General features: G+C 39.6%; 1 protein-coding gene across 11 annotated transcripts in view; it reads left to right on the top strand.

Annotated features, from left to right (window-relative positions):
• The window catches only part of EIF4G3 (eukaryotic translation initiation factor 4 gamma 3), a 366,352-nt gene that overhangs the window by 159,375 nt on the left and 182,980 nt on the right, over positions 1–23,997 (top strand). For 8 of the 11 annotated variants that reach the window (XM_062190568.1, XM_062190570.1, XM_062190569.1 and 5 more), the window contains 2 exons: positions 3,487–3,582; positions 8,860–8,892. In XM_062190568.1, the coding sequence (XP_062046552.1) occupies positions 3,553–3,582; positions 8,860–8,892 (63 nt within the window). In that variant the 5' untranslated portion in view covers positions 3,487–3,552. Of the gene's footprint in view, positions 1–3,486; positions 3,583–4,996; positions 5,106–8,859; positions 8,893–23,997 lie in introns of those variants that run through there. The other 3 variants (XM_062190571.1, XM_062190574.1, XM_062190573.1) reach the window with 2 other exon arrangements.

Here is a 23,997-nt window from a genome sequence, read left to right as displayed (position 1 = left end):
GGCAGAGGATTAGCCTGTTGAGCCATGGCGCCGGCCTAAGAGTTTCTTTATGGCCTAGTTTGTGGTCAATCCTAGAGAAAGTTCCATGCATTGCTGAGAAGAATGTGTATTCTGCAAGTGTACACAGTGTGCATATTTTAAACTTTTTCTATTAGTGTATTTTATTTGAGAAGAAGAGAGAGTGTGAGTGAGCACATTTATCTGTTGGTTCACTCCCCAGACTTCCTCAGTGGCTGGAGCTGAGAGAGAGAGAGAGAGAAAATGGATACATGCTTACCTGTTAGTTTATTCCCCCAAATGCCCTCAGTGGCTACAGCTGGGTTCAAACCTAGGCACTTGGAATGCAGTTGAGGTGTCCCATATGCGTGATAGGAGCCCAATTACTTGAGCCATTAATGCTGCCTTCCAGGGTCCTCATTGTCAGTAAGCTAGAATTGGGAACCAGGCCAGCATCTAGAGCCAGAAATCAAACCCAGACACTCTGATTTGTGATAGACACATCTCATCTGCTAGGCTAAATGCATATTTCTATTTATGTATATTTTATTACACTTGATGTTAACCAAAAGGCTGAAAAACAATTATATATCTGTATTTCAAATGAAAAACAAAACAAAACAAAACAGCGTCCCTTTATACTGAAAAATTCTACAGGTTGCTTTTGTCCCTTAATGTATATTATAGACATCTTTCCATGATATGGTGAATGACAATTTATTTTTTTCTTTTTAAGATTATACCAATGCTGATCAACTGAATATAGCATTTTTAACCTTTCTCTTTTATATGAAAATTTAGAATTTTTCCAATTTGGAGAAGGAGAGAATAAAAGAGATCCCTATTATGAATATATATGCAGTTTGGATTCTTAGAAATGAAACTGTAGAATTAAAGGTTATTTAAAATTTGGTAAGTATTAGGGCTTGCATTATGGCACAGCAGGTTAAACCACCTCCTGCAATGGTTACATTCCCAATGAGCACCAGTTGGAGTCTCAGCTGCTCCATTTCTGATCCAACTCCCTGCCAATGTGCCTGTGAAGGCAGCAGATGACCCTAGCATTCACGTGGGCGACCTGAATGGAGTTCTAGTCTCCTGGCTTCAATCTGGGTATTGTAGCCATTTGAGGAGTGAACTAGCAGATACTAAATGTCTCTCTCTCTTTCTCTCTTTCTCCCTTCCTCTGACACTCCCTCCCTAGCCCCTTTCCCTCTCTCCAACTCTTGATTTGCACATAAATAAATGAATTTTTTTAAGTATTAACCTAAATAGCTCTTTAAAAAGTTGTTGACTTACAGGTACACAATATTGAATTTAGTCTTTGTGGTAGGATTTATTTAAGGTGATGAAAGTGTCTTCAAACAAAAGAAATGACTTTTCATATCTGAGTTATATGTAAAGGTCTCATTAAATAGTTGTAATAGACTTATTGGCTGTAAATGCACCATATTACTATTACAATTGGCTGTGTTCATGGGCATTTTGTTAACAGTTTGTCAGTTAACACTATTTGCTATTATTTTTATGTTCCTGATGTATGGAGTGAGAACCAAGAGGGTTCAACTTGAAACATAAGAAGATGAAAATGAAAATGCAAGTTTTTGACTCTTATATAAATTTGGACAGTGAACTGAAAAGAAGTGTAGATACAGGGTTTCTCTATCCTTGGAGTGGTAAGGCTTTGTGATGGCTTTGAAATGGAAAATACACATATTCTGATGACTAACAAAATGATCCATCATTGATGTAGCCTTAGTTTTCCAAGAGTTTGATGTTATGAAACATGGCCAAAGACTTCCCATTGAATCTTTGTATTTTCCATATAACTTAGTAGTACATTAAAAGTTATCTAAACTTGATTAAATCATGTCATTCAATACGGAGGTCAGATGAAAGGCATAGTAGCATCCTTTCTGGTTGCTCTGCTTCTGACCACAGAAGGTACGGATCACACCATTTGTAAGACAGTAACACAGAATGGAAAAATGCTGTGAGAGCTGAGTGTCCTGTTGGCCACGTTTCTTTATCTAATGCTCTGTTACATATCCCATATTACTAATGACACAGTGGTATACATTATGATAGAACAGCTGTTCCATTGCAAATAGATGAAACTCCTTGAGGACAGGGTGTGAGTCAGCGCTTGGCGTGGACTGTATCAATGTAAAAATAAGACTTTTTTTTTTTTTTTTTTTTTTTTTTAGTTCAGAATACAAAGCTTTGTCCGTCATTTTGGTGTAGCATGTTATGCATCCCATATGGGTGCTGCTTGGAGTCCTTGCTGCTTTAGTTCTGTTTTCTTTCTTTTTTTTTATGATTTATTTATTTATTTGAAAGTCAGAGTTTCACAAAGAGAGAAAGAGAGGCAGAAAGAGAGGTCTTCAACTGCTGGTTCACTCCCCAGTTGGCCGCAACGGCTAGAGTTGTGCTGATCTGCAGTCAGGAGCCAGGAGCTTATTCTGGGTCTCCCACGTGGGTGCAGGGGCCCAGGGACTTGGGCCATCTTCTACTGCTTTCCCAGGCCACAGCAGGGAGCTGGATCTGAAGTGGAGTGGCTGGGACTCAAACTGGTGCCCATATGGGATGCCAGCATTGCAGCCCATAGCTTTACCCGCTGCACCACCCCACCAGCCCCCAATATTTTCTAGATATTTCATTTACTTAATTATCTTAGGTAAACAAAAATTTATATTTTCTGCTCCTTTATTTGTAGAAATGAATAGTAGTAAGTAAAAGTGTTTACATATTTATTTTATCTTATTTAAAGCAACTGCCTATGAGGTTTATGTGTTGTTTTTATATTCATGGGAAAGAGAAATCACTTCAACAAACAACAGTAGTAGTGGTAGTGGTTAAAATTTGAGTCCAAGTTCTATGACTTTTTTGTCCATCACTCTGCTAATATTTCGTTTTAAACATGTTACAGTAGTATGTCTTTTTAAAATAATTCACTAGTGCACAATATATTAGTCTGTAACATTTTGGATTGATAATGAATAGCTTTGTGTTATTTTTGGAAAACCTTTGGTGAGTTTGAATCTGTATCATTATTACTCATTCTGTGCTGTTATATAAAGTTCTTATTGACTGCTGATTTTTATGGGATCATGCAGTAATTGTGATTCAGAGACCACTTCCTCCAGGGCCATCTTTACTTAAGGTCTTTGGACAGCACACCACAACACTAACAAATTTTCTCAGCCATGTCTCATTTTGTTTGTGTTTTGGGCTGTCCCTTTTAGAAATTGATGACAGTGGGCCTTCTTGCACCTAGATTTTGGGTTGCTGATGTCTGTTTATCAGGAGGTTTATGGTAACTTTAAAAAAAACCCTGCACTGATTTGGATTTGCTACATACAGTGCTAAAGTTGTATTTAAAAAAGCAGAACTGTATATCACATTAATAAACTTCTTTTGCAACTTGAATTTGCGTTGCCATACCATATTTTTTCAAAGTATGATATTGTTCTTGCTATTCTTTGGCAGACCCCATATCCCTCTGGACAGAATGCAGGTCCAACCACATTGGTATACCCTCAAGCCCCTCAGACAATGAATTCACAGCCTCAGACTCGTTCTCCGGTAAGTAACCAGAAGCTTGTGCTACATGATATTCTTCATCCAAGTTCGTGTAGTGATTTGGGTTGTTTTGGCAAATATTTTTACTGAATTTTGGAGCTTTATTCCAGTGATGATTTATTGTTATTGTTACTATTGTTGGTTAGCGTTGCTTTTTCAGAAGTTACCTATTGGAATAACTGGAAAAAGAAGAGATGGGGCTTGCTTTATTGGTTTTCTTTTTCTTACTGTTTTGTGGCATAATGTTTTTTTCAAGTTGGTTACATTCAAGTTCGCTGTGTTTCTTCTCTGTTTTGTAAGATGTATTGTTGAAAATTCAGGACAATACAATTTTTTTTTTAAGTAAATTGAATTTTACTAACTAGACTCTCAAATTCTAGTAGTTTGGGAAGTATGACTTCTGAATCAGTGTCACTAGATCAGTTCTAAACATTTGCCAGTGGGGGCATGTGCATGACATGAACCAGTGGGGGAACTCATTTCTTCAAATGGTAAATAAATTGTCATAGAAATGTAAATGCTGTCATCCTCTTTGTTCATCCTGTACATGGATTGCAACAAACACCACAAAGACTGAGGATTTCCTCAAGGTTCATCCTTCTGTTTTACAAAACTGTACAGTTTCTTCAGCTGTTAAGTCCTTAGAACTTCACTCTCCTACCCAGCATGATTAGCTTCGGCTAGAAGATGCTTCTGTAGCATCTCACATCCCTCTTTGTATCTGAGCTCTCTGTGCTCTTCAGAATACAGGGATCTTCTCTCTGTTTTCCACCCCCACTTTTTTGCCTGGAGTACAGGAATACTTATTGCATTAGCTACTGTGCATTTGGTTTTATGCATGACTTCAGAATTGATGAAATGTGTTAAAGGTTTATTCAGAGAACTAGGAGAGTGCAGACTGCACCAAAATGTAGTCTCTTTCTTACCCTCTTTCTTTTCCCTGTTACCCTCTTTTCCAATACCTGTTCTCAGACCCTGATTCTCCCCAGGGTTTGAGGAACCATTCTAGAGAGGTGGAACGTTGGTCCTAGTTGTCTGCTTGTCTCTCTCTGTTTCTCTCTCTCTCCCTGTCTTCCCTCCCCTTCCCTCCCTTCCCCCCCCCCCTTTTTTCTCTCTGAAATTGTCAGCAAGATACCTGATGAAAGTTTTGTTCTGAGTGGTTTGGGGATGTGGACACTTGACTACTTGGCATGGGCCTGAGACAATCACCAGATCAATGTAGATAGGCCCTGGTTCCAATCTTTAAGCATGGGACATGGTGGTAAGCTCTTCCTGCAAAGAGTCCTATAGCCCTCCTTTCCCACCCCTTTTCCTAATTATTGAAAAATAAAAAAGAATTAAATTTACATGGTTAGAACTGGCGCAAAAAACCTGACTGAAGAGCTGCATCTCTAAACCAGTTTTCTTGACAGCCCAGCAGAACAGTGCCAATACATTGCACAGACAACTGGAAGAGGAGGAAGGTTTTGGAACAGACTCCTGTTTACAGGTCCTTGGCTGGAAGAGGCTGGATAAAATACTGCATTGTAAGCAATATAACAAACTGTACTTCTTGCAGGCAGTGGTGCTTCTAGCACTCATTTTTTTGACCACATCCATCTGTTGGCTGATGAACAGAAATGCATTGATTACGTCCTTTCTGGAAGTCTAACCTAGCGTGGCAGTTTCTGCCAGGCGTAGTGGGGGGAAGAACAAATTGGGTGGGTCTTCAACTATTGGGAGTTAGACAGGAATAATTTGGAGTTTAGATCTTTCTTACTTTAAACTTGAAGTGGGGTATCCCTTTCAGACAAATTTGAACTTAAAAGATAAATTTCAAGACTTCCTTTTCTCCTTTTCTATTTTATAATTGAATATCAAGGGGAAAATTGTAGTTGTCAGCCATTCTTCTGTGGTCATAAACACTTCAGACAATGTCCTCTATGCAGTTTTTGCCATCTGCTCTGCTAGTGACCATTACCACCCCCATTACTAAAAACCACACATAAAATGTTCCATTACATACCCCAAAACAAGTGCAAGATTAGCAGACCCCATACTACTCTTGCTTGTTGTTTTGGGTCTGATCTTCTTTATTTCACTTGTGTTGGTGCTGGGAGGGTAAAGTTGGGGTATGAACTTTGGCAGGATTGCACTTTCTGTTTTCATCCCAAGTTTCCATAGTCTAGTCTCATCCATCTCACAGCTGCCCCTACTGGTGAGGAGAGGTAAGGTGTTGTGCTAAGCAAGGGCCCCTTCCATGGCTTTGTAGAGCAGCTAAAGCTCACTCCATTCTATTTCTGCATTAACAGGCCATTGGCAATTGCACAGTTTAGGCTTTTCTGTTCTTCCCTGGACAGCTGTCTTTGCAATCCAACTGGCTTCAAATGGCCCCCCTCCCTCCTTCAGGTTATTTTTTTTGCTTGTATTTCTAGTGGATACTTAGTATTTTAAAATCACAATGTGAAAAATCTTAATAAAAAGTAAAAATATCAAGAAGCTACCTATTTGTTCCATTTTTATGTGTGCTAGAACTCTTAAACAATTTATTTTTAAATAGCCTGACCAAAATAGTGAAGCTATTGAATGCTTAAATGGAAGTGGGGGACAGTTTGGCTTTGCAGTAACCCGTAACCGTTGGTTGTTTTTTCTATTCCTTGGTCCTAAGTGCCAAAGTTACATCAGTTTTATGTTGGCCATGCCCAGTTACCAACTGTGCACAGAAGGGTGAGTGAGTGAATGAGTGGGTGGCATTTACATTGGATCCAAGTTCACAGAAGGCTGCTTTCCTTTATATCTACAATCCTCACCATCTTACAGACATCTCTTAAGAAAAAGAAACAGAAGTTTCTGGTTTTGATATGAGCCAGCAGCGACTACAGTTTGTTCTGTTGCTTACAGCTACTCGTAGGATTAAGACCATTATCATTCCAAGTGTTAAGCTCAATAGCCAATGGTGACTAGTGCAAAATAGACTAGGGTGCTTTCCCAGGTACTTCCTCACTACCTGAAGCCTTAAGCTGCATTTTCTTTTTCTTTCTTTTGTTAAATATATATGTATAATTTTATAAGATAACCTGATGTTCATAAAAGTTCTCTTTCGACTGAAACATCAAAAATATAAAGTTTCAACTTTTATGTTAGAACTTTAGAAATGGGACCTTTCTGTGGAACAGTGATAAGACAGGTACTGCTATACTCAGGTTAATTTTTTAACGTAGCCTTCCTCCCCCCCACCCCTATTTTCATCAGTGTAATGAAGAAACGTCTCACTTCCACCCTTATTTTCGTAACACATGAGTGATCTTGCGTATTCTTGAAACTTGCTGTCCACTGAAAATACAAGACCTCAGTTTCTTTGAAAATTTTTCTGCAAGAAAAGCATTTGCCACTTATCACCTTTATGAAAAGCTGTGTTACAGTGATTAGCCACATATCATGACCAACCTGCTACCCTGTGTGTAGAGGTCATTAAAATACTTTGCATTACTTGAACAATAGGTGACATTTTAACTTCTAAAATCAACTGCATCCAGTACTGTGTACAGTGGTCTTCTGAATTGTGGCCATTTGTGAAATTTTAAATTGTGATTATTGCAGTTGGGGAAGTAATTCCAAATCTCTTACAAATTACTGCTGCGCATAATTTAAATTCTGAGCTTGAGGGATGGTTTCTTAATCTTCGGTCTAATTCATCTAGGGTGAGAAACTGACAGAAGAAAGACTCCCATTTAGGAAGTAAAACAACTGAAGAAACATACTTTTAAGTCCTTAAATATATTAAATAAAAATTCTAAAGTTTATATTCAAAGCTTGCTTTCTAAATATTTTCTTTTTAGTGTTAAAGAGGGTGGTTAACACATAGTAATTTTTTAAGTAGGTCACATATGGTTCTACATGCTCCAATATTTTCTCTTCATCCTTTTAAGTTTAATGAAATGTATTGGAAACCAGATTTTTCTCTGATGAAAAAAATTTTTTTTGAAAGGCAGAGTGGATAGTGAGAAAGAGAGACAGAGAGAAAGGTCCTCCTTTTTGCCATTGGTTCATCCTCCAGTGGCTGCCGCGGCTGGCGCACCGCGCTAATTCCGAAGCCAGGAGCCAGGTGCTTCTCCTGGTCTCCCATGCAGTTGCAGGGCCCAAGGACCTGGGCCATCCTCCACTGCACTCCCGGGCCACAGCAGAGAGCTGGACTGGAAGAGGGGCAACCGGGACAGAATCCAGCGCCCCGACCGGGACTAGAACCTGGTGTGCCGGCGCCGCAGGTGGAGGATTAGCCTATTGAGCCACAGCACCGACCCTGATGAATTATTTGGTCTTTGAGATTTAGTGTGAAAAAAAATCTCATGGGTCAAAAGCCTTTTCTTCTATTCTAAGTTAGAGACCAAGTTGGAATATGTATGATCCCCTTCCAGATATTTAGGATTTAGCTAAGGAGATGTTTATTTTGCTTTTATCCTTAGTTTCAGGTAGCAGTAGGTACAGATGAATAGTGTTTTGTCATTGTCTAGAAATAGTAATTGAGATATATGACTTCTTTATTCTTTTATTCTTGTTGAGACTTTAACAGTAGTTTGCCACCTGTTTGCCTTGGAATGCCTGGTATTCAACTCTACTAGTTATTGCATTTAAATATAAATAATTATATATAAATCATAAATATAATATTAAAAGTGCATTTATTTATAATATATAATGTAAATAAATATATGTAATCAAAAAACCTTATTTACATATTTAACATATTCTCTACATATTTAACTTATTCCTTACATATTTAACTCCAAGAAATAAAGAAAGATATTGAAACTTCTGTTTCATATACAAGATGCCCTATTTATCTTAAGATAATATGCAATTATTTCTTTTACATTCTTTATTTCCTACTGGACAATCTAAATGTCTCCTGGCTATTTTTGTAATGTAAAAAGTATTTCTCCTCCTCCAACTGTAGCAGTTGCATTCTTTTATTTGTCTTAATATAACCACTTAGTGTTCAACCTTTCCTTAGCCTTATTGTATTTTTTTTTATCTGTCAGAGAGCACTCCAGGTACCTAACAGCTTAGGTTTCTCCTCTCTGATCAGTGACAAACTCTCCTGGTAGTTACGTTAACCTGTTGAATCTTAGTACCTGTCTGTCACTGTCCTGCAGCAAAGCTTTGACTGTTCTGTGTGTTTTTATGTTTATTATTATTGTGGGTTTTTTATTTTGGCACACTGTGTGACATTTTGGTTTTTGTTGTGGTGTTGCTGACTCTTTGTGCCTTTCCTTTTGTATTTGTTTTCCCTCCTTTTCTCAGTTTGCAGCGGGGCCTCGACCTGCCCATCATCAGGTACTGTACCCTTGCCCCTTCACTATCACTCTTACCTAATAGGTGGGGCTTTCGTAGCTGTGGACTCTTAGAATGCTGCCATCCATCAGACCACTCAAACTACTCTTTCCAAGAGTAACTTCTGATATAATATTGTTCTTTTTGTCTGTGTCTGATTTCACTGAGTTTTTGCATTGACAAACCCATTTGCTTCTTTCATGGCACATAATTTCAAAATAATGCTTTTTTTCTTACAAAAAAAAGATTACTTAGAATTGAGACAACTTTAAAAAAATTTTACATGTGTTGTGGGTATCTGTATTAAGTTTCAACTTAACTGAATGGAGCAGGCAACATTCTAAGGGTTTTCTGTTAACATTCTGATGTGACTTACTGGTGTGTGTAACAGAGCATTAGCAGTTTTAAAACCACTTAATCTCAGTTACTAACTCAGACCTAACAAACTGATTAACAACCATGTGTGTTCATTTGCTCCATAGGATTTTCTTTATTTTTGGGATACATAGAAAACAAATGCTTTATTTATAATTTTAGTATTTTTCACCTATTGAGTTTATAAAATAAAGTAATTGTATGAACTTTCAAAAATGTATATGCCAACACTGTATTATTTAGCAGGAATCTACTAAAGGTGGCAGTAGGGGAGAAATAGAAAGACTTGCAGGTGTCTCCTCAAGTTCTGGAACATTGTCTCCTCCAGGAGCAGAAAGAGCCTGTGTTTAGTGTCTGACCAATCCAGGTTCATATTGCCAGGTCTACTCTAACCAGATGCATTAAGCACGTTTCTTCTGAGCCTCAGTTTTCTCTATACAAAACGACGATAAAATAGGGACAAATACCTTCTATATAACAGATCATATATGTAAACCATCGATGGAAAGTAAGCAGTCAGCAAGTGATAGCTGTTTTTAATATTATTGTTATGTAGCATAGTACTGGTGCATAAAATGAAAGAAGTGGTCCCAGTACACTTTCCTGTGGAATCACGTTAGAGTTCTTCCTGCTGAGTAAATGGATATTGTTTTATTGAAGGCTTTCATTGTCTTGAGTGTTTTCATAGAAGGCTCTGTTTCTGAAAATGCAGTCCTTTCAATTTAATGGCCAAGCAAGTTGTGAGGTTTAACAGAACTTGCAGGAAAACTAGCAGACAGTTTTAGATGGGGTGGATGACTCGTCTTTGGATTTCATAAAACAATAAAACTTAAGGGCATGTGTTAGTGTCAAGAGGCAGCATTATAACATGCTTGAAAAGCTTGGGCTTTGCATTAGCTAGTCCTAGCTTTGATTCTCCTTATTTACTCCTTATTACTTCACTCAGATCCAGTCTTCTTATACATAAAATGAGGATAGTAATACCATCTCAACACTAGGTGTGTAATGACCACTGTTACTAAGGGTGGTTCCTTAGGTGAAAGGGTGAATATACTTTTTTTTTTTTTTAATTTAGTCAAGGGCCATAAGATAAGGCTTAAATTTGAATCCAAGCTCAAAAAAAAAAAATTTCATAAGAGAGAAGCATTGTGGCTCTCTACTCAAATGTGCAGTGAAGATAAGCTATTTGTGAGTTAAATGGAGAGAAATAATTGGCACTCGTTAGTTTCTTTGTTTACATGTTTGTGTGTGTGTGTGGTTTGTGTTTTTTTTTTTTTTTTTTTTTTTTTTTTGACAGGCAGAGTGGACAGTGAGAGAGAGAGACAGAGAGAAAGGTCTTCCTTTATTGTTGGTTCACCCTCCAATGGCCGCTGTGGCCGGCGCATCTCGCTGATCCGAAGCCAGAAGCCAGGTGCTTCTCCTGGTCTCCCATGGAGTGCAGGGCCCAAGGACCTGGGCCATCCTCCACTTCACTCCCGGGCCATAGAGAGAGCTGGCCTGGAAGAGGGGCAACCAGGACAGAATCCGGCACCCCAACCGGGACTAGAACCCGGTATGCCGGCACCGCAAGGCAGAGGATTAGCCTGTTGAGCCGCAGTGCCGGCAGTATGTTTGTGTGTTTTAATTATTTGAAAAACAGACAGAGACTCTGTCCTCTGCTTCTCTGGTCATTCCCCAAATGCCCACAATAGCTGGGGTGAGCCTAGGTCCAAAGGCAGAAACTGTAAATCAGTCCAGATCTTCTGTGTGGGCAGCAGGGACTCGAGTCCATGAAGTGTCACCTGCTGCCTCCCAGAGTGCATCTTAGCGGGAGACTGGGACTAGAAGTGGAGCCGAGACGGCCTGAGTGGATGCTGAGTGTCCCAGGTGGCCACTGTACCAAACGCCTGCCCCACATGTTTGTGGTTTCTTAAGACCTTTGTTTCTTTCAAAAATAATTTCAGACAGTTTAAAGCAGACTGTGAGTAAAAGGAATTAGCATTATTCTTGGCTGCTGTCATTGTGGTGAATTATCTGCAGTGTAGATCACAACAGCGATTGGCACATTTTGAAACAAAATAGCCAGTCTTTGAAGGACTGTTACTACTTCTTGTGTTCAATAGCAGTGATCTTCATATTTAATGTTGAATGTTTTATTTAAGCATTTATAAGCTGGTCCGTTTGGGGAACTTCTGTTTCTAAACTTTATTATGGCAGTAGAGGCAAGTGATACATTTTCTCTTTCCCTAATACCATAATTGAGGAAAATATTCCAGAATTTTTGTGAGAAAGATTGATTTGATTTCCATCTTTTTTATTCCTGTGTAATATGACTCAGTTGAGTTTTGTCACTTAGTCTTTCTTTTAGCTGTTGGGTAACAGATGTAAATGGAAGTATGTATGCGTATTATTGTTCGTTATCAGGAAACATAGTCATTTTCTGATAATAGTTCCTGGAGATGAGTTCCTGAGATGCCACACAAATCCATAGTATTGCTTTTTAATACAAAAGATTTAGGTAGCTGGCAGGTTTTTCTTTGGCATGCTTCCTAAGTAACAGATCAGTTCTTTTCACCATACCACAGGGAATTATATAAGGAAGTATATACTCTTGGCTCAGGCAGCAACAACAGGGCTTACTTTATAGAAGCAGAGGAGGAGAGACGTGGGGTGAAGTGGCACTGCTGAGCAGGAGGGAGTTGAGTTTGGGTTTTGCCTGGTACAGGAGAAAGTATTGGAGAAGAGTTTGGGGTTCCATATCCATAGCAGAGGTGGGCCAATTTGCTTTGTAGCACTATGGAATTGATGATTAATTGACATTTTGGGTGCAATAACCAGTTAGGGAAAATTGTCTTGTAAATAAAACTTCTGTTAAAAATCTTTGGGCTCTAAATGCCCTTCAGATTCCCTCCGTAACAATTAGAAAACAACAGGAAGACCACCATTTCCAGATGGCCTCTGTGGAGGTGACTCTTTCCTTCCTTCCTTCCTTCCTTCCTTCCTTCCTTCCTTCCTTCCTTCCTTCCTTCCTTCCTTTCTTTCTTTCTTTCTTTCTTTCTTTCTTTCTTTCTTTCTTTCTTTCTTTCTTTCTTTCTCTTCCTTCCTTCCTTCCTTCCTTCCTTCCTTCCTTCCTTCCTTCCTTCCTTCCTTCTTTCCTTCCTTCCTTCCTTCCTTCCTTTCTCTCTTTCTTTCTCTCTTTCTGTTTCTTTCTTTCTTTTAATGGAAAAATTTTATTTAGTAAGTAGAAATTTCCAAAGTACAACTTTTGGATTATAGTGGTTTTTCCCCCATAATAACTCTCCCACCCGCAAACCATCCCATCTCCTGCTCCCTCTCCCATCCCATTCATTAAGATTCATTTTTAATTATCTTTATATACAGAAGATAAACTCAATAATAAGTAAAGAGTTCAACAGTTTGCACCCACACAGACACACAATATATGAAGTACTGTTTGAAGACAAGTTTTACGGTGAATTCTCATAGTACAACACATTAAGGACAAAGGTCCTACATGGGGAGCAAGTGCACAGTGACTCCTGTTGTTGATTTAAGAATTGACACTCTTGTTTATGACGTCAGTAATCACCCGAGACTATTGTCATGAACTGCCAAGGCTATGGAAGCCTCTTGAGTTCACCAACTCTTATCTTATTTAGACAAGGCCATATTCAAAGTGGAAGTTCTCTCCTCCCTTCAGAGAAAGGTACCTCCTTTGATGGCCCATTCTTTCCACTGGTATCTCACAGAGATCTTTCACTTAATTTTTTTAATTTTTTAAAATTTTTTTTTTGACAGGCAGAGTGGACAGTGAGAGAGAGACAGAGAGAAAGGTCTTCCTTTTTTTTGCCGTTGGTTCACCCTCCAATGGCCGCCGCGGTTGGCGCGCTGCGGCCAGCGCACCGCACTGATCCGATGGCAGGAGCCAGGTTCTTCTCCTGGTCTCCCATGGAGTGCAGAGCCCAAGCACTTGGGCCATCCTTCACTGCACTCCCTGGCCACAGCAGAGAGCTGGCCTGGAAGAGGGGCAACCGGGACAGGATCGGTGCCCCGACCGGGACTAGAACCCGGTGTGCCGGCGCCACAAGGCGGAGGATTGGCCTATTGAGCCACGGCGCCGGCCGAGATCTTTCATTTAGATCATTTTCTGCCACAGTGTCTTGGATTTCCATGCCTGAGATACTCTCATGGGCTTTTTAGCCAGATCTGAATGCCGTAAGGGTTGACTCTGAGGCCAGAGTGCTGTTTAGGACATCTGCCATTCTATGAGTCTGCTGTGTATCCTGCTTCCCATGTTGGACCATTCTCTCCTTTAATTCTATCAATTATGATTAGTAGACACTGGTCTTATTTATGTGATCCCTTTGGCACTTAATCTTATCTTTATGATCAGTTATAAACTTAAGCTGGTCACATTAATTAGTAAGATGGCATTGGTACCTACCAATTTAATGGGATTCGGAGTCCCATGGCAAGTTTTTAGCTTTACCCTTAGAGAAGTCCAAGGGAGTGTGTGCTGAACTGTATATCTCCTCTCTCTCTTATTTCTACTCTTATTTCTAACAGGGATCAATTTTCAGTTGGATCTAAACAGGAGGTTCCTTATCTGCGAATCTCAGACCAAACCTCCATTTCAGAGAATCTCTTCAACCTAGTTCCTGAGAGATTCATGGGGAAAGAGATGCTCAAGATGCATCAAAGAGGACTAGATACTTGCAGAAGTGAGAGTGATACAGTAAATAATAAACATCGTTGATATACAGAGAATACATTTTTAAAGGAAAATCATCAATGTTGAGACATGCTAACTTGTGCTTAAAGGCTTAAAGGAAGCATAAATTTTTTTTGCCTATTGGTGTTTGCTTTGGCCAGATAGAATTAAATTAAAAGTTAGAATTAATTAACCTTGAGACTATTGAATTCAGTTTCTCTTTTCTCCCATATAGCATTACTTACTCATCAGTGGCTACCTTTCTTATCACTTGTTTCTTTTGTGTTTTTTTTTTTTTTAAGATTTTTTTTTTTTTATCTGAGAGAGAGAGAAAGTGAGTGAGTTCTTCCATCTGCTAGTTCACTTCCCAAATGGCCTTTACGGCTGGGGCTGGGCCAGGAGTCCAGAGCTGCTTCTGGATATCTCTGTTTTTCCACGTGCATCTGCAGGGAGCTGGATTGAAAGTGAGGATGCTGGCATCCCAGGCAGAGGCTTAATCTGCTGCTCTACAATGCCCGCCCCTACTTGTTTCCTTTCTTCCTTGGGTCTTACTTTTTTGAAAAAGGGAACTTGACGTTGGGTGATGTTTTCTTTGTTGTTTCAAAATTCCACTGGCAAATATTAACTGTTTGTAATGATTGGTGCTTTAAATATTGCAAAGAAAGAATTAACTGTTACATATGTAGGCTATTTGGAGGTAATTGCTTATGAGAAGAAAACATCCCATTTAGTAATTCAGAATCTTAGGTATTTTTTCTATGTGAAATAAAGTTATCTGAATTGAGGTCAAGCAAATAAGATTTTAAATGGTAAATACTCTCTTTGTTCTGAGATATAGAATGTGTTTACTGCAAAAGGATGTGTTTATTGGGACTACTTTTGTTTAGAAGATTGTTAACTGTGTTTTGAGAGCCAGAGCTCTTTTTGAGTCTTTGCAAATCAGAAATGACATGCTCTGATTGGGTTTTGGAAGCCACATCTTCCTGGTACTGTTAGTTTTTGGCTTTTCAGGGATTAGTTATATTAATAAGGATGTTCTGTTCTTCTTGCATTTCATGACCTGAAGAACTTAAAAAAAATTCTTTTTCTTCAAAGGTAAAAACAAGAACCAATAAGTCATTTTAAATGCAAAACACTCTTGGCTTTAGAAATATGTCAACTATTTTTACACCAATGTTTGAAAATCCCAGGGTAATTAGAAACTGAAAGAACAGAAAGTACACCCAGAATTAAAACAGATCACTTACTGTGATTCAGATTCTGGCTCATGTTGTTTATTTCATGTCATTGAAATTTGTGTAGTTGTGGTTTAAGGTTACTTGTGTTCCTGTCCTTATTTCCCTTTTCAGTTTCACAATAGTGATCAAGTGTCAGTGAGAAAGACCAAGGAATCGATGTTTGAAAGTGTTCATAAGACAACATTTTGCGATTTGTTGACATATAATTTTGGTTCACATAATATTCACAGATGTTGAATAATATGCCATATTCTGAGCAATTGAATTTAGCATAAACAAATCAGAATCATTATAAAACTTAACAATGTGTCATTAAAGAATCTCTTACCTTGTGGCAAGCATTGAAACTGTGTATTTTCATCTTGTAATTGTTTCATTTTGCAAAAAAAATATTTTTGTGTAGGGACAGCCATTATTATCCTGGAACGTTTCTTTATTGAATGTTGTGGTCTTATATTCTAGGTTGCAATATGTTTGTGTTGCTATAGACACTTTCTTAGATTTGGAAAGTAAAATAAATGAAGTCTTAGCTCTTGTCTCTGAGGCAGATCTGGTATGTCAGAGTTCACTGGATATGAATAAAAGTCAGATCAAGTATCTGTATGGTCTGAATACCAGAACTCTTACTTTTTTTTTTAACCCCAGAGCTTGCTGTTTGGTGTAAGTTAGGCAGCTTTACCTGGTATCTTGTTAATAAACAGCTATGGAATGGTAGTAATTGTACTTATTTGGGGTCAGCAATACTAGGATTCAGTTTCAGCTTTACAGTGAATTTTCCTCAGACCTCAGCTTTCTTATCTGCAAGATGGGCAAAATAGGCTCAAATGACATAATGCAGCATCTATTTCCTACAGGTGTGAGGGTTAAATTACCTTAACTGGCGTGTGTTAGGTTCTTGAAAGTTTGTTTAGCAGTGAGAAAGCCTGCCTTTCCCCTTTCCCAGGCTATTTTTAATCTATAAATGAAACCTTCTCTAAGGTTGCTTGTTTCCTGGACTCTGATCTCATGATCTGAGAGCACACCTCTTGTGCCTGACAAAATCCTTAGGGCTTTCTTTCCTCTGAATCACATAATCCTGGGGGAAGCACTGTGTATTAGAACTTTGTGTGAAGGTGGAAATGTTCTGTGTCCTCACTTCACTACTGTAGCTGTGAGGCACATGTGACTGTTGAGCATGTTAAGTGTGTGTAATGCAGATCAAGAACTCTAATTCAGGTAGTCAGATATGGTTAGTGGCTGCTGTATTGGACAGATCAGTTCCACAGCTTCCATCTCCTGATTCTGAGCGAGACCTTAATTGTGTAATGTTTGCCATGTGAAGAGAAATACAGGAAAGATTTAGAATAGAATAACCTTCATTAAAAGTTGTTGTGAATCAGCAGAATACCAGATTGATATTCAAGTGATGTCTTTTTAGGGAGACTCTTCACTGCTTGTCTCCTCCCCTCCACTGCACCTTTTTTCCTAAGATTTATTTAGTTAGTTGGAAGGCAGAGTGACAGAAAGAGTGAGAGACAGAAAGATCTTCCATTTACTGATTTACTTCCCCAGGTGGCCACAACTTCCAGGGCAGAGCCAGGCTGAAGCCAGGAGCCAGAAACTCTAACTGTTCTTCCAGGTGGTAGCAAGGACCCAACTACTTGGGTCATCATCCATGGCTTTCCCAGGCACATTAGCAGGAAGCTGGGTTGGAAGTGGAGCAGCTGGGACTCAATCGGCACTGTGACATGTTCTCACATCATTGTAAACAGCAGCTTAGCCCACTGCACCACAGTGCCAACTCTTGCTTGTGCCTTTCTAACTTGTCAAAGAATCATAGCACTATCATTAGACCTTTCAAAGATAGACTCAAAAAAGTCTTAATTATAGGTCTTCTATTGATTTTCCTAGTAGGCTACACTACAGACTACACAGAGCTAGGAATTTCTTTCTTTCTTTCTTTCTTTCTTTCATTTATTAAACTTTTATTTAATGAATACAAATTTCCAAAGTATAGCTTATGGGTTACAATGGCTTCCCCCCTCCCATAACTTCCCTCCCACCTGCAACCCTCCCCTTTCCCGATCCCTCTCCCCTTCCATTCACGTCAAGATTCATTTTCAATTCTCTTTATATACAGGAGATCAGTTTAGTATATATTAAGTAAAGATTTCAACAGTTTGCCCCCACATAGAGCTAGGAATTTCAGAACCATATTTTTGATTTTTTTTTTTTTTTTTGCTTTGCAAATTAATTAGTACTCAATAGGAAAAGCTAATGTAATTCAGTAGGATTTTTCTGGTTGCTGAATATGAATAGGTGGATTTTCAAGGAATTTTAATTGTGTAATTTGTTAGTGATATCTTTGTCTTTTGATGCTTTCAGTGAGCAAAGCCATGAAAAATTATAATTATCAGCATCTTCCAAAAGCATCTATTACCAGTGTTATTGGCCAGGAATCTTGGCAGTATGAATTACTGCATTTTTAGAAGAATTTAGAAGGATTTCCAAGAGGAAACACTTTCCTTCTGGCTTCTGGAGTGTTTCTGAGAAAGTAAGCAACCATGAGTACCTTACAGCCTGTTTTAAATGTATGCTGTCTGTGGATCTGCCTCAATACCACCTCAAATAAGAGCTGTTACCTTCCTCTGCAATTTTCCTGGCATATTGATAAACCATTTGTGTTAGTCAGTTTTTCATAACTATCACCAAGTACCCGAAACACGCTCCTTCAGAAGAAAAGAGATTTATTTAGTTCACAATTTTGAAGGTCCGTAGTCAAAACAGCACGGCTCAGGCCTAGGCTCAGTTTCTTGCAAGTGGAGAGAGAGATGGAAAACAGAGTCAATGGGAAGAGCCAGGGTTGCTCCTTTTTTTTTTTCTTTAGATTTATTTATTTATTCGAAAGTCAGAGTTACACAGAGAGAGGAGAGGCCGAGAGAGAGAGAGGTCTTCCATCTGATGGTTCATTCCCCAGATGGCTGCAACGGCCAGAGTTGCACCGATCCAAAGCCAGGAGCCAAGAGCTTCTTCCAGGTCTCCCACATGGGTGCAGGGGCCCAAGGACTTCGGCCATCTTCTGCTGCTTTCCCAGGACATAGCAGAGAGCTGGATCGGAAGTAGAGCAGCTGGGTCCTGAGCTGGTGCCCATATGGGACGCCAGCACTTCAGGCTAAGGCATTAACCTGCTGTGCCACAGCGCCAGCCCTGAGGGTTGCTCCTTTTATAACAACACTTTATTTTTTTTTTATTTAGTTATTTTGTTTAAGGTATACAAATTGCATTATATACATAGATTCAGGAACACAGTGATACTTTCCACCCTCCTCTCTCTCTTGCCTGCTCCCACCCCTCTTCCTCCTCCCTCTCCTATTCCAATTCTTTTTTTTCTTTTTTAACTTTTATTTGGGAAATATAAATTTCCAAAGTACAGTTTATGGATTACAATGGCTCCCCCCCATAACTTCCCTCCCACTTGCACCCCTCCCTCTCCCATTCCATTCACATCAAGATTCATTTTCAATTATCTTTATATACAGAAGATCGATTTAGTATATATTAAGTAAAGATTTTAGGCTGGCACCATGGCTTAACAGGCTAATCTTCCGCCTTGCGGCGCCGGCACACCGGGTTCTAGTCCCGGTCGGGGCACCGATCCTGTCCCGGTTACCCCTCTTCCAGACCAGCTCTCTGCTGTGGCCAGGGAGTGCAATGGAGGATGGCCTAAGTGCTTGGGCCCTGCACCCCATGGGAGACCAGGATAAGCACCTGGCTCCTGCCATCGGAACAGCGTGGTGCGCCGGCCGCAGTGCGCCTACCGCGGCGGCCATTGGAGGGTGAACCAACGGCAAAAGGAAGACCTCTCTCTCTATCTCCCTCTACTGTCCACTCTGTCAAAAAAAAAAAAAAAAAAAAGATTTCATCAGTTTGCACCCACACAGAACATAAAGTGTAAAATATTTTTTCAGTACTAGTTATAGCATTAATTCACATTGGACGACACATTAAGGGCAGAGATCTCACATGAGGAGTAAGTACACAGTGACTCCTGTTGTTGATTTAACAATTTGATACTCTTGTCTATGGCATCACTAATCTCCCTAGATTCTAGTCATGAGTTTCCAAGGCTATGGAAGCCTTTTGAGTTCGCCTTCGATCTTATTCAGACAAGGTCATAGTCAAAGTGGAAGTTCTCTCCTCCCTTCAGAGAAAGGTACTGCCTTCTTTGATGGCCTGTTCTTTCTACTGGGATCTCACTTGCAGAGATCTTTCATTTAGGTTTTTTTTTTTTTTTTTTTTTTCCGCCAGAGAGTCTTGGCTTTCCATGCCTAAAATACTCTCATGGGCTCTTCAGCCAGATCCGAATGCCTTAAGGGCTGATTCTGAGGCCAGAGTGCTGTTTAGGACATCTGCCATTCTATGAGTCTGCTGTGTATCCCACTTCACATGTTGGATCGTTCTCTCCCTTTTTTATTCTATCAGTTAGTATTAGCAGACACTAGTCTTAACAACACTTTCAAAAGAATTCAAGGGGGTGCACAAAAACTAACTTCCAGAGCTCACCCTACCTCTTAATGATTTTTTTTTTTAATTTTTAAATCCGTGCATAGCATTTTCTTTTTTTTTTTTTTTGTAAAGATTTATTCATTTATTTGAAAGTTGGAGTTACACAGAGAGAGAAGGAGAGGCAGAGAGAGAGAGAAAGAGAGCTTCACTCACCAGTTGGCCACAACGACTGAAGCCAGGAGCAAGGAGCTTCTTCTGGGTCTCCTACACAGGTGCAGAGGCCCAAGGACTTGGGCCATCTTTTACTGCTTTCCCAGGCCATAGCAGAGAACTGGATTGGAAATAGGACAGCCGGGACTCAAACCAGTGCCCATATGGGATGCCAGCACTGGCTTTACTCATAATGCCACAGCGCCGGTCCCACCTCTTAAGGATTTTACAATCAATAGCACCACCCTGGGGAGCAACCCTCCAATCAGTGGATCCTTAGGGGACAGTCATCACATCCAAGCCATAGCACAATTGAAAATAAAAAGACTTAAAATACATTGAAATGAGGTTTAAGAGATGATTCTTTTGTTGTACATGGTTCTGTGTTCTTTGCTCAGCCCTTTTCACCATTTTTATCAGTAACTTGAATAAATGACATACATGCCTGTCAAATTTTCTGATGGTCATATAGTTTGACCATCATAGCCCCCCCATCTTTAAATCAGATATGATGGATTGAATTTAGCCAGATAATCCTCAAACTAACAAAATCTAGTATTCCCAGATTTGCTTCAAAACACAACTATAAGAGTACACACAGAAGCAAAGGGGAAGCCTTAATGCCAGCTTCTGTGTAAGAAAATTGAGGAGTTTTCTAGTATTATAACTTGGTACTGAACAGCAGTAATGTGGTTGACAAAAGGACTATTAAAATTCTTGGTTTCATAAATGGAATCGTAATTGACAATAGTAGGAGAAGTATATAGTCCTTTAATTAAGCAGCAGCTATTTTTTAAGGGAAGTACCAAGTACATTCTAGGCAGGACCAAGCTGGCTATTTGTGTGTGGTTCTTCATTTAGAGAGACGTTGAGCAGTGGGACCAGATTGAGAGAAAGAGCAAGCTGGTCAGGGAGTTCAGAATCTTGGTTGAAAGGATGAGTTAACTTAGGAAGGTAGTGATTGGCTTGGAATTGAAAAATAAACAATGGTGTGAAAGTTGGCATTGATGTCAGTCTTCAGGAAACTTGGAAGTCTGGCACTTTTGGAGAAGATTTGTACTGGCTTTAGAGTAGACACTGATGAGTGGATTGGAACCAGTATACAGAAAGATGTGTGCCCTCTCAGGACACCATTTAACTATGAAAAGGAGCTGTGTCGTCAGTGCCAAAGTTTTATAACCCTAAGGGCATATTGTAGAAGACATGCCAACTTCAGGTATGTGGTTAGACTCAGAGACCTGAACTGTTCTTCCATCCAGGAGAGTTTGATTTCTCTTAGTGAGTCTTCCTCACTTGAATGAAAAGGAAGGGATTTAAAAAGATTACAAGTATTTCGGGAAAGCCTATGGTTTACTGCCATGCCCACCCATATTTCTTGTACCACTGTTAAATCTAATTCTGCATTTGTAATTGAATGGTTAGGAAGGAGAATAAAAAAGATATTTTTGTTTTAATTTCAAGCCATTATACCTTTTCTGTCTTCTTTTTTTAAAATGATTTATTTATTTATTTGAGAGGCAAAGTTACAGAGAGAAGGAGAGACAAAGAGATATATCATCCACTGGTTAACTCCCCAGATGGCCCCAACTTCCGGAGTTGGAGTTGGGCCGATCAGGAGCCAGGAGCTTCTTCTGGGTCTCTCACATGGGTGCAGGGGCCCCAGCTCTTGGGCCATCTTCTGCTGCTTTCCCAGGCTATTAGCAGAGAGATGGATTGGAATTGGAGTGGTCTTGACCAGCACCCATTGGGACACCGGCGTCACAGTGCCAGTCTTAATACAGTTTTTCTAGACCTATAAATATTAAAATCTCTACTGACATGTGTGTTGCTGTATTTTGAAGAGTACAAAACAAATTTCTGATAGCCTATCTTTATAAAAGTCTTAGTGCAGTAAAATTGAGCAAAAGTAGGTCTTTAAGATGGTATGCCAAGGACCTAGAAGCATATGAACAAGTTTCAGTTAATTTGGAGAGAAAGAGAAAATTAGAGTGTAGGTAGAATGATAGGAATTTTATGAAGTAACATGTAGAACATTTTTTTCTTAGAAGGAGTCAGTTCTGGTTGAGGGATGTGTCACTCATTAGTATAGATGATGAAAGTTACTGCCGCCTCCCATCAGCCTTTGTAGAGAACTAGTGCTTTTCTGACAGGTCAGACTCCATTTCCTGAGATGCAGTGTGCATAACAGACCCCGGATCTGACTGTGTAGATTACAGACGGGGACTCAGCAGGTTATTTAACCTCCTGAAGCCCTCATTTTCCACATACATCTATTAGGATGCTCAAATCCATCTTTGTGTCAGAGGCCTGTTGTGGGGATGTATTATAATCTAGTTAAAGTGTTTGGGGGAGTGTCTTGTAGCTGATCACTACCTGAAACAACACTGTTGTGACTTTGTGTTCTTGTTTAAACATATTTCTCCCTAACTTCAAAGTAGAAACCTTAGTGTTTAAAAATCATTGCATGTCAATATAAACACATATTTATTTATTTATTTATTTATTTTTACTTATTTGACAGGTAGAGTTAGACAGTGAGAGAGAGAAAGGTCTTCCTTCTGTTGGTTCACCCCCCAAATAGCCGCCACGGCCAGAACTACACCTATATGAAGCCAGGAGCCAGGTGCTTCCTCCTGGTCTCCCACGCGGGTGCAGGCGCCCAAGCACTTGGGCCATCCTCCACTGCACTCCCGGGCCACAGCAGAGAGCCGGACTGGAAGAGGGGCAACCGGGACTAGAACCCGGCGCCCACATGGGATTCCGGCTCCGCAGGCAGAGGATTAACCAAGTGAGCCACGGTGCTGGCCCATGTTTTGATTTTTACTAGTTCAGCTATATATTAATATTGGGAGCATAGTTAGAAAAACTGCTTCAGAATCACCCAAAAAATCTGTTACAGTATGCATGAACCTTCTTGAATTAGATGTCTGCTATTTTGGATGAGATGTCTGCTATTTTGGTTAAGCTGGTTAAAAGTCGCATCAGAATAGTTGGAAAATATTGATAAGAAAAGGCTTCAAGTGTAAGTTTGTTAAACTGTTAGAAAACTTTGTCCCTAACTTGTTTTCTTATTTTGCCTCAATTAATAGATTTGTTTTCTGTTTTTTCCTCACCAACGCTAACACCATGACTCTTCAAGGGTTATCTGAGTGCTCTGACATAATTTGGTGATAATATAACCGAAGTAGATTCTCATCTGTGTCTGATGCTCTCCTCGTCTTGGCTACCCTCTAGACTTGATGGGAAAGGATCTAGAGTATTAATCTTGTTATCCACCATGTCTGAAACTTAGTAACGCTCCGTAAAGTGAGCAGATGCTTGACTGTCCTCTCCTTGATTGTTGTGGCTTCTGATAAATTGTTATAAAAATGCACAATTTTATTTCTGAAATGCGTTTACAACTCACATATATTGATACATAATAGATTTTATCTGCTACATAGTTAAGAGAAGTCCAGTCCAGTAATGGAAGGCTGACTACGTCAGTGTTCTGTTCAGAGCTGATGTAAACTGTGTCAGTAAAAGCCTGTTGCTGGAGTTGTGACCAGTCCAGGTGCCTTTGTTAGCAGCTTTGCCTCTTGTGCTTTCTTTTCATTGCCGTCAACTATTCCCCATGCCTTTCCATTGGGTTCCCCCATTCACTCCTTCTCCCGCTGTAGCCTTTCTGTCTGTCGTTTTTCCTTGACATAGCTCCTTAGGGCTTTCCTTACCCTGAAGCATGAAGACTGAATGGAAATGAGCCTTTGACATTAGATGGCAGTCTCCCACTTCAGCACAAATGAAAAGTTACTTAAGCCATCTATAAAAGATGCTGAAGAGTAGAATGGACGAGGCCTGAATAGGTCCAGATACCACACTTGGCTTATTCAGAGTAGCAACACTCACAGCTGGAATCAGGAGGCAACCCAGGAGGTTTTGGAGCTTGACCACATTTTGAAATTATTACTATAATTCTCCAATTTAGAACTCTAAATAGCCTCTGACATCCTGATAAGTTGAAAAGACCGGGTTCTTTTTATAAAGATTATCCCTGTTCAACATGGAGAGTAGATCGCAAAAAGCAACTTAATGCCAAATCAAATTGTAGGCATCAGTGAGAGTCAAGGATAG

This window comes from Lepus europaeus, chromosome 5, assembly GCF_033115175.1.
Source record: "Lepus europaeus isolate LE1 chromosome 5, mLepTim1.pri, whole genome shotgun sequence".
Taxonomy (NCBI): domain Eukaryota; kingdom Metazoa; phylum Chordata; class Mammalia; order Lagomorpha; family Leporidae; genus Lepus; species Lepus europaeus.
The sequence above is the reverse complement of the archived record's forward strand: the minus strand, read 5'-3'. Positions and strand labels throughout refer to the sequence as shown.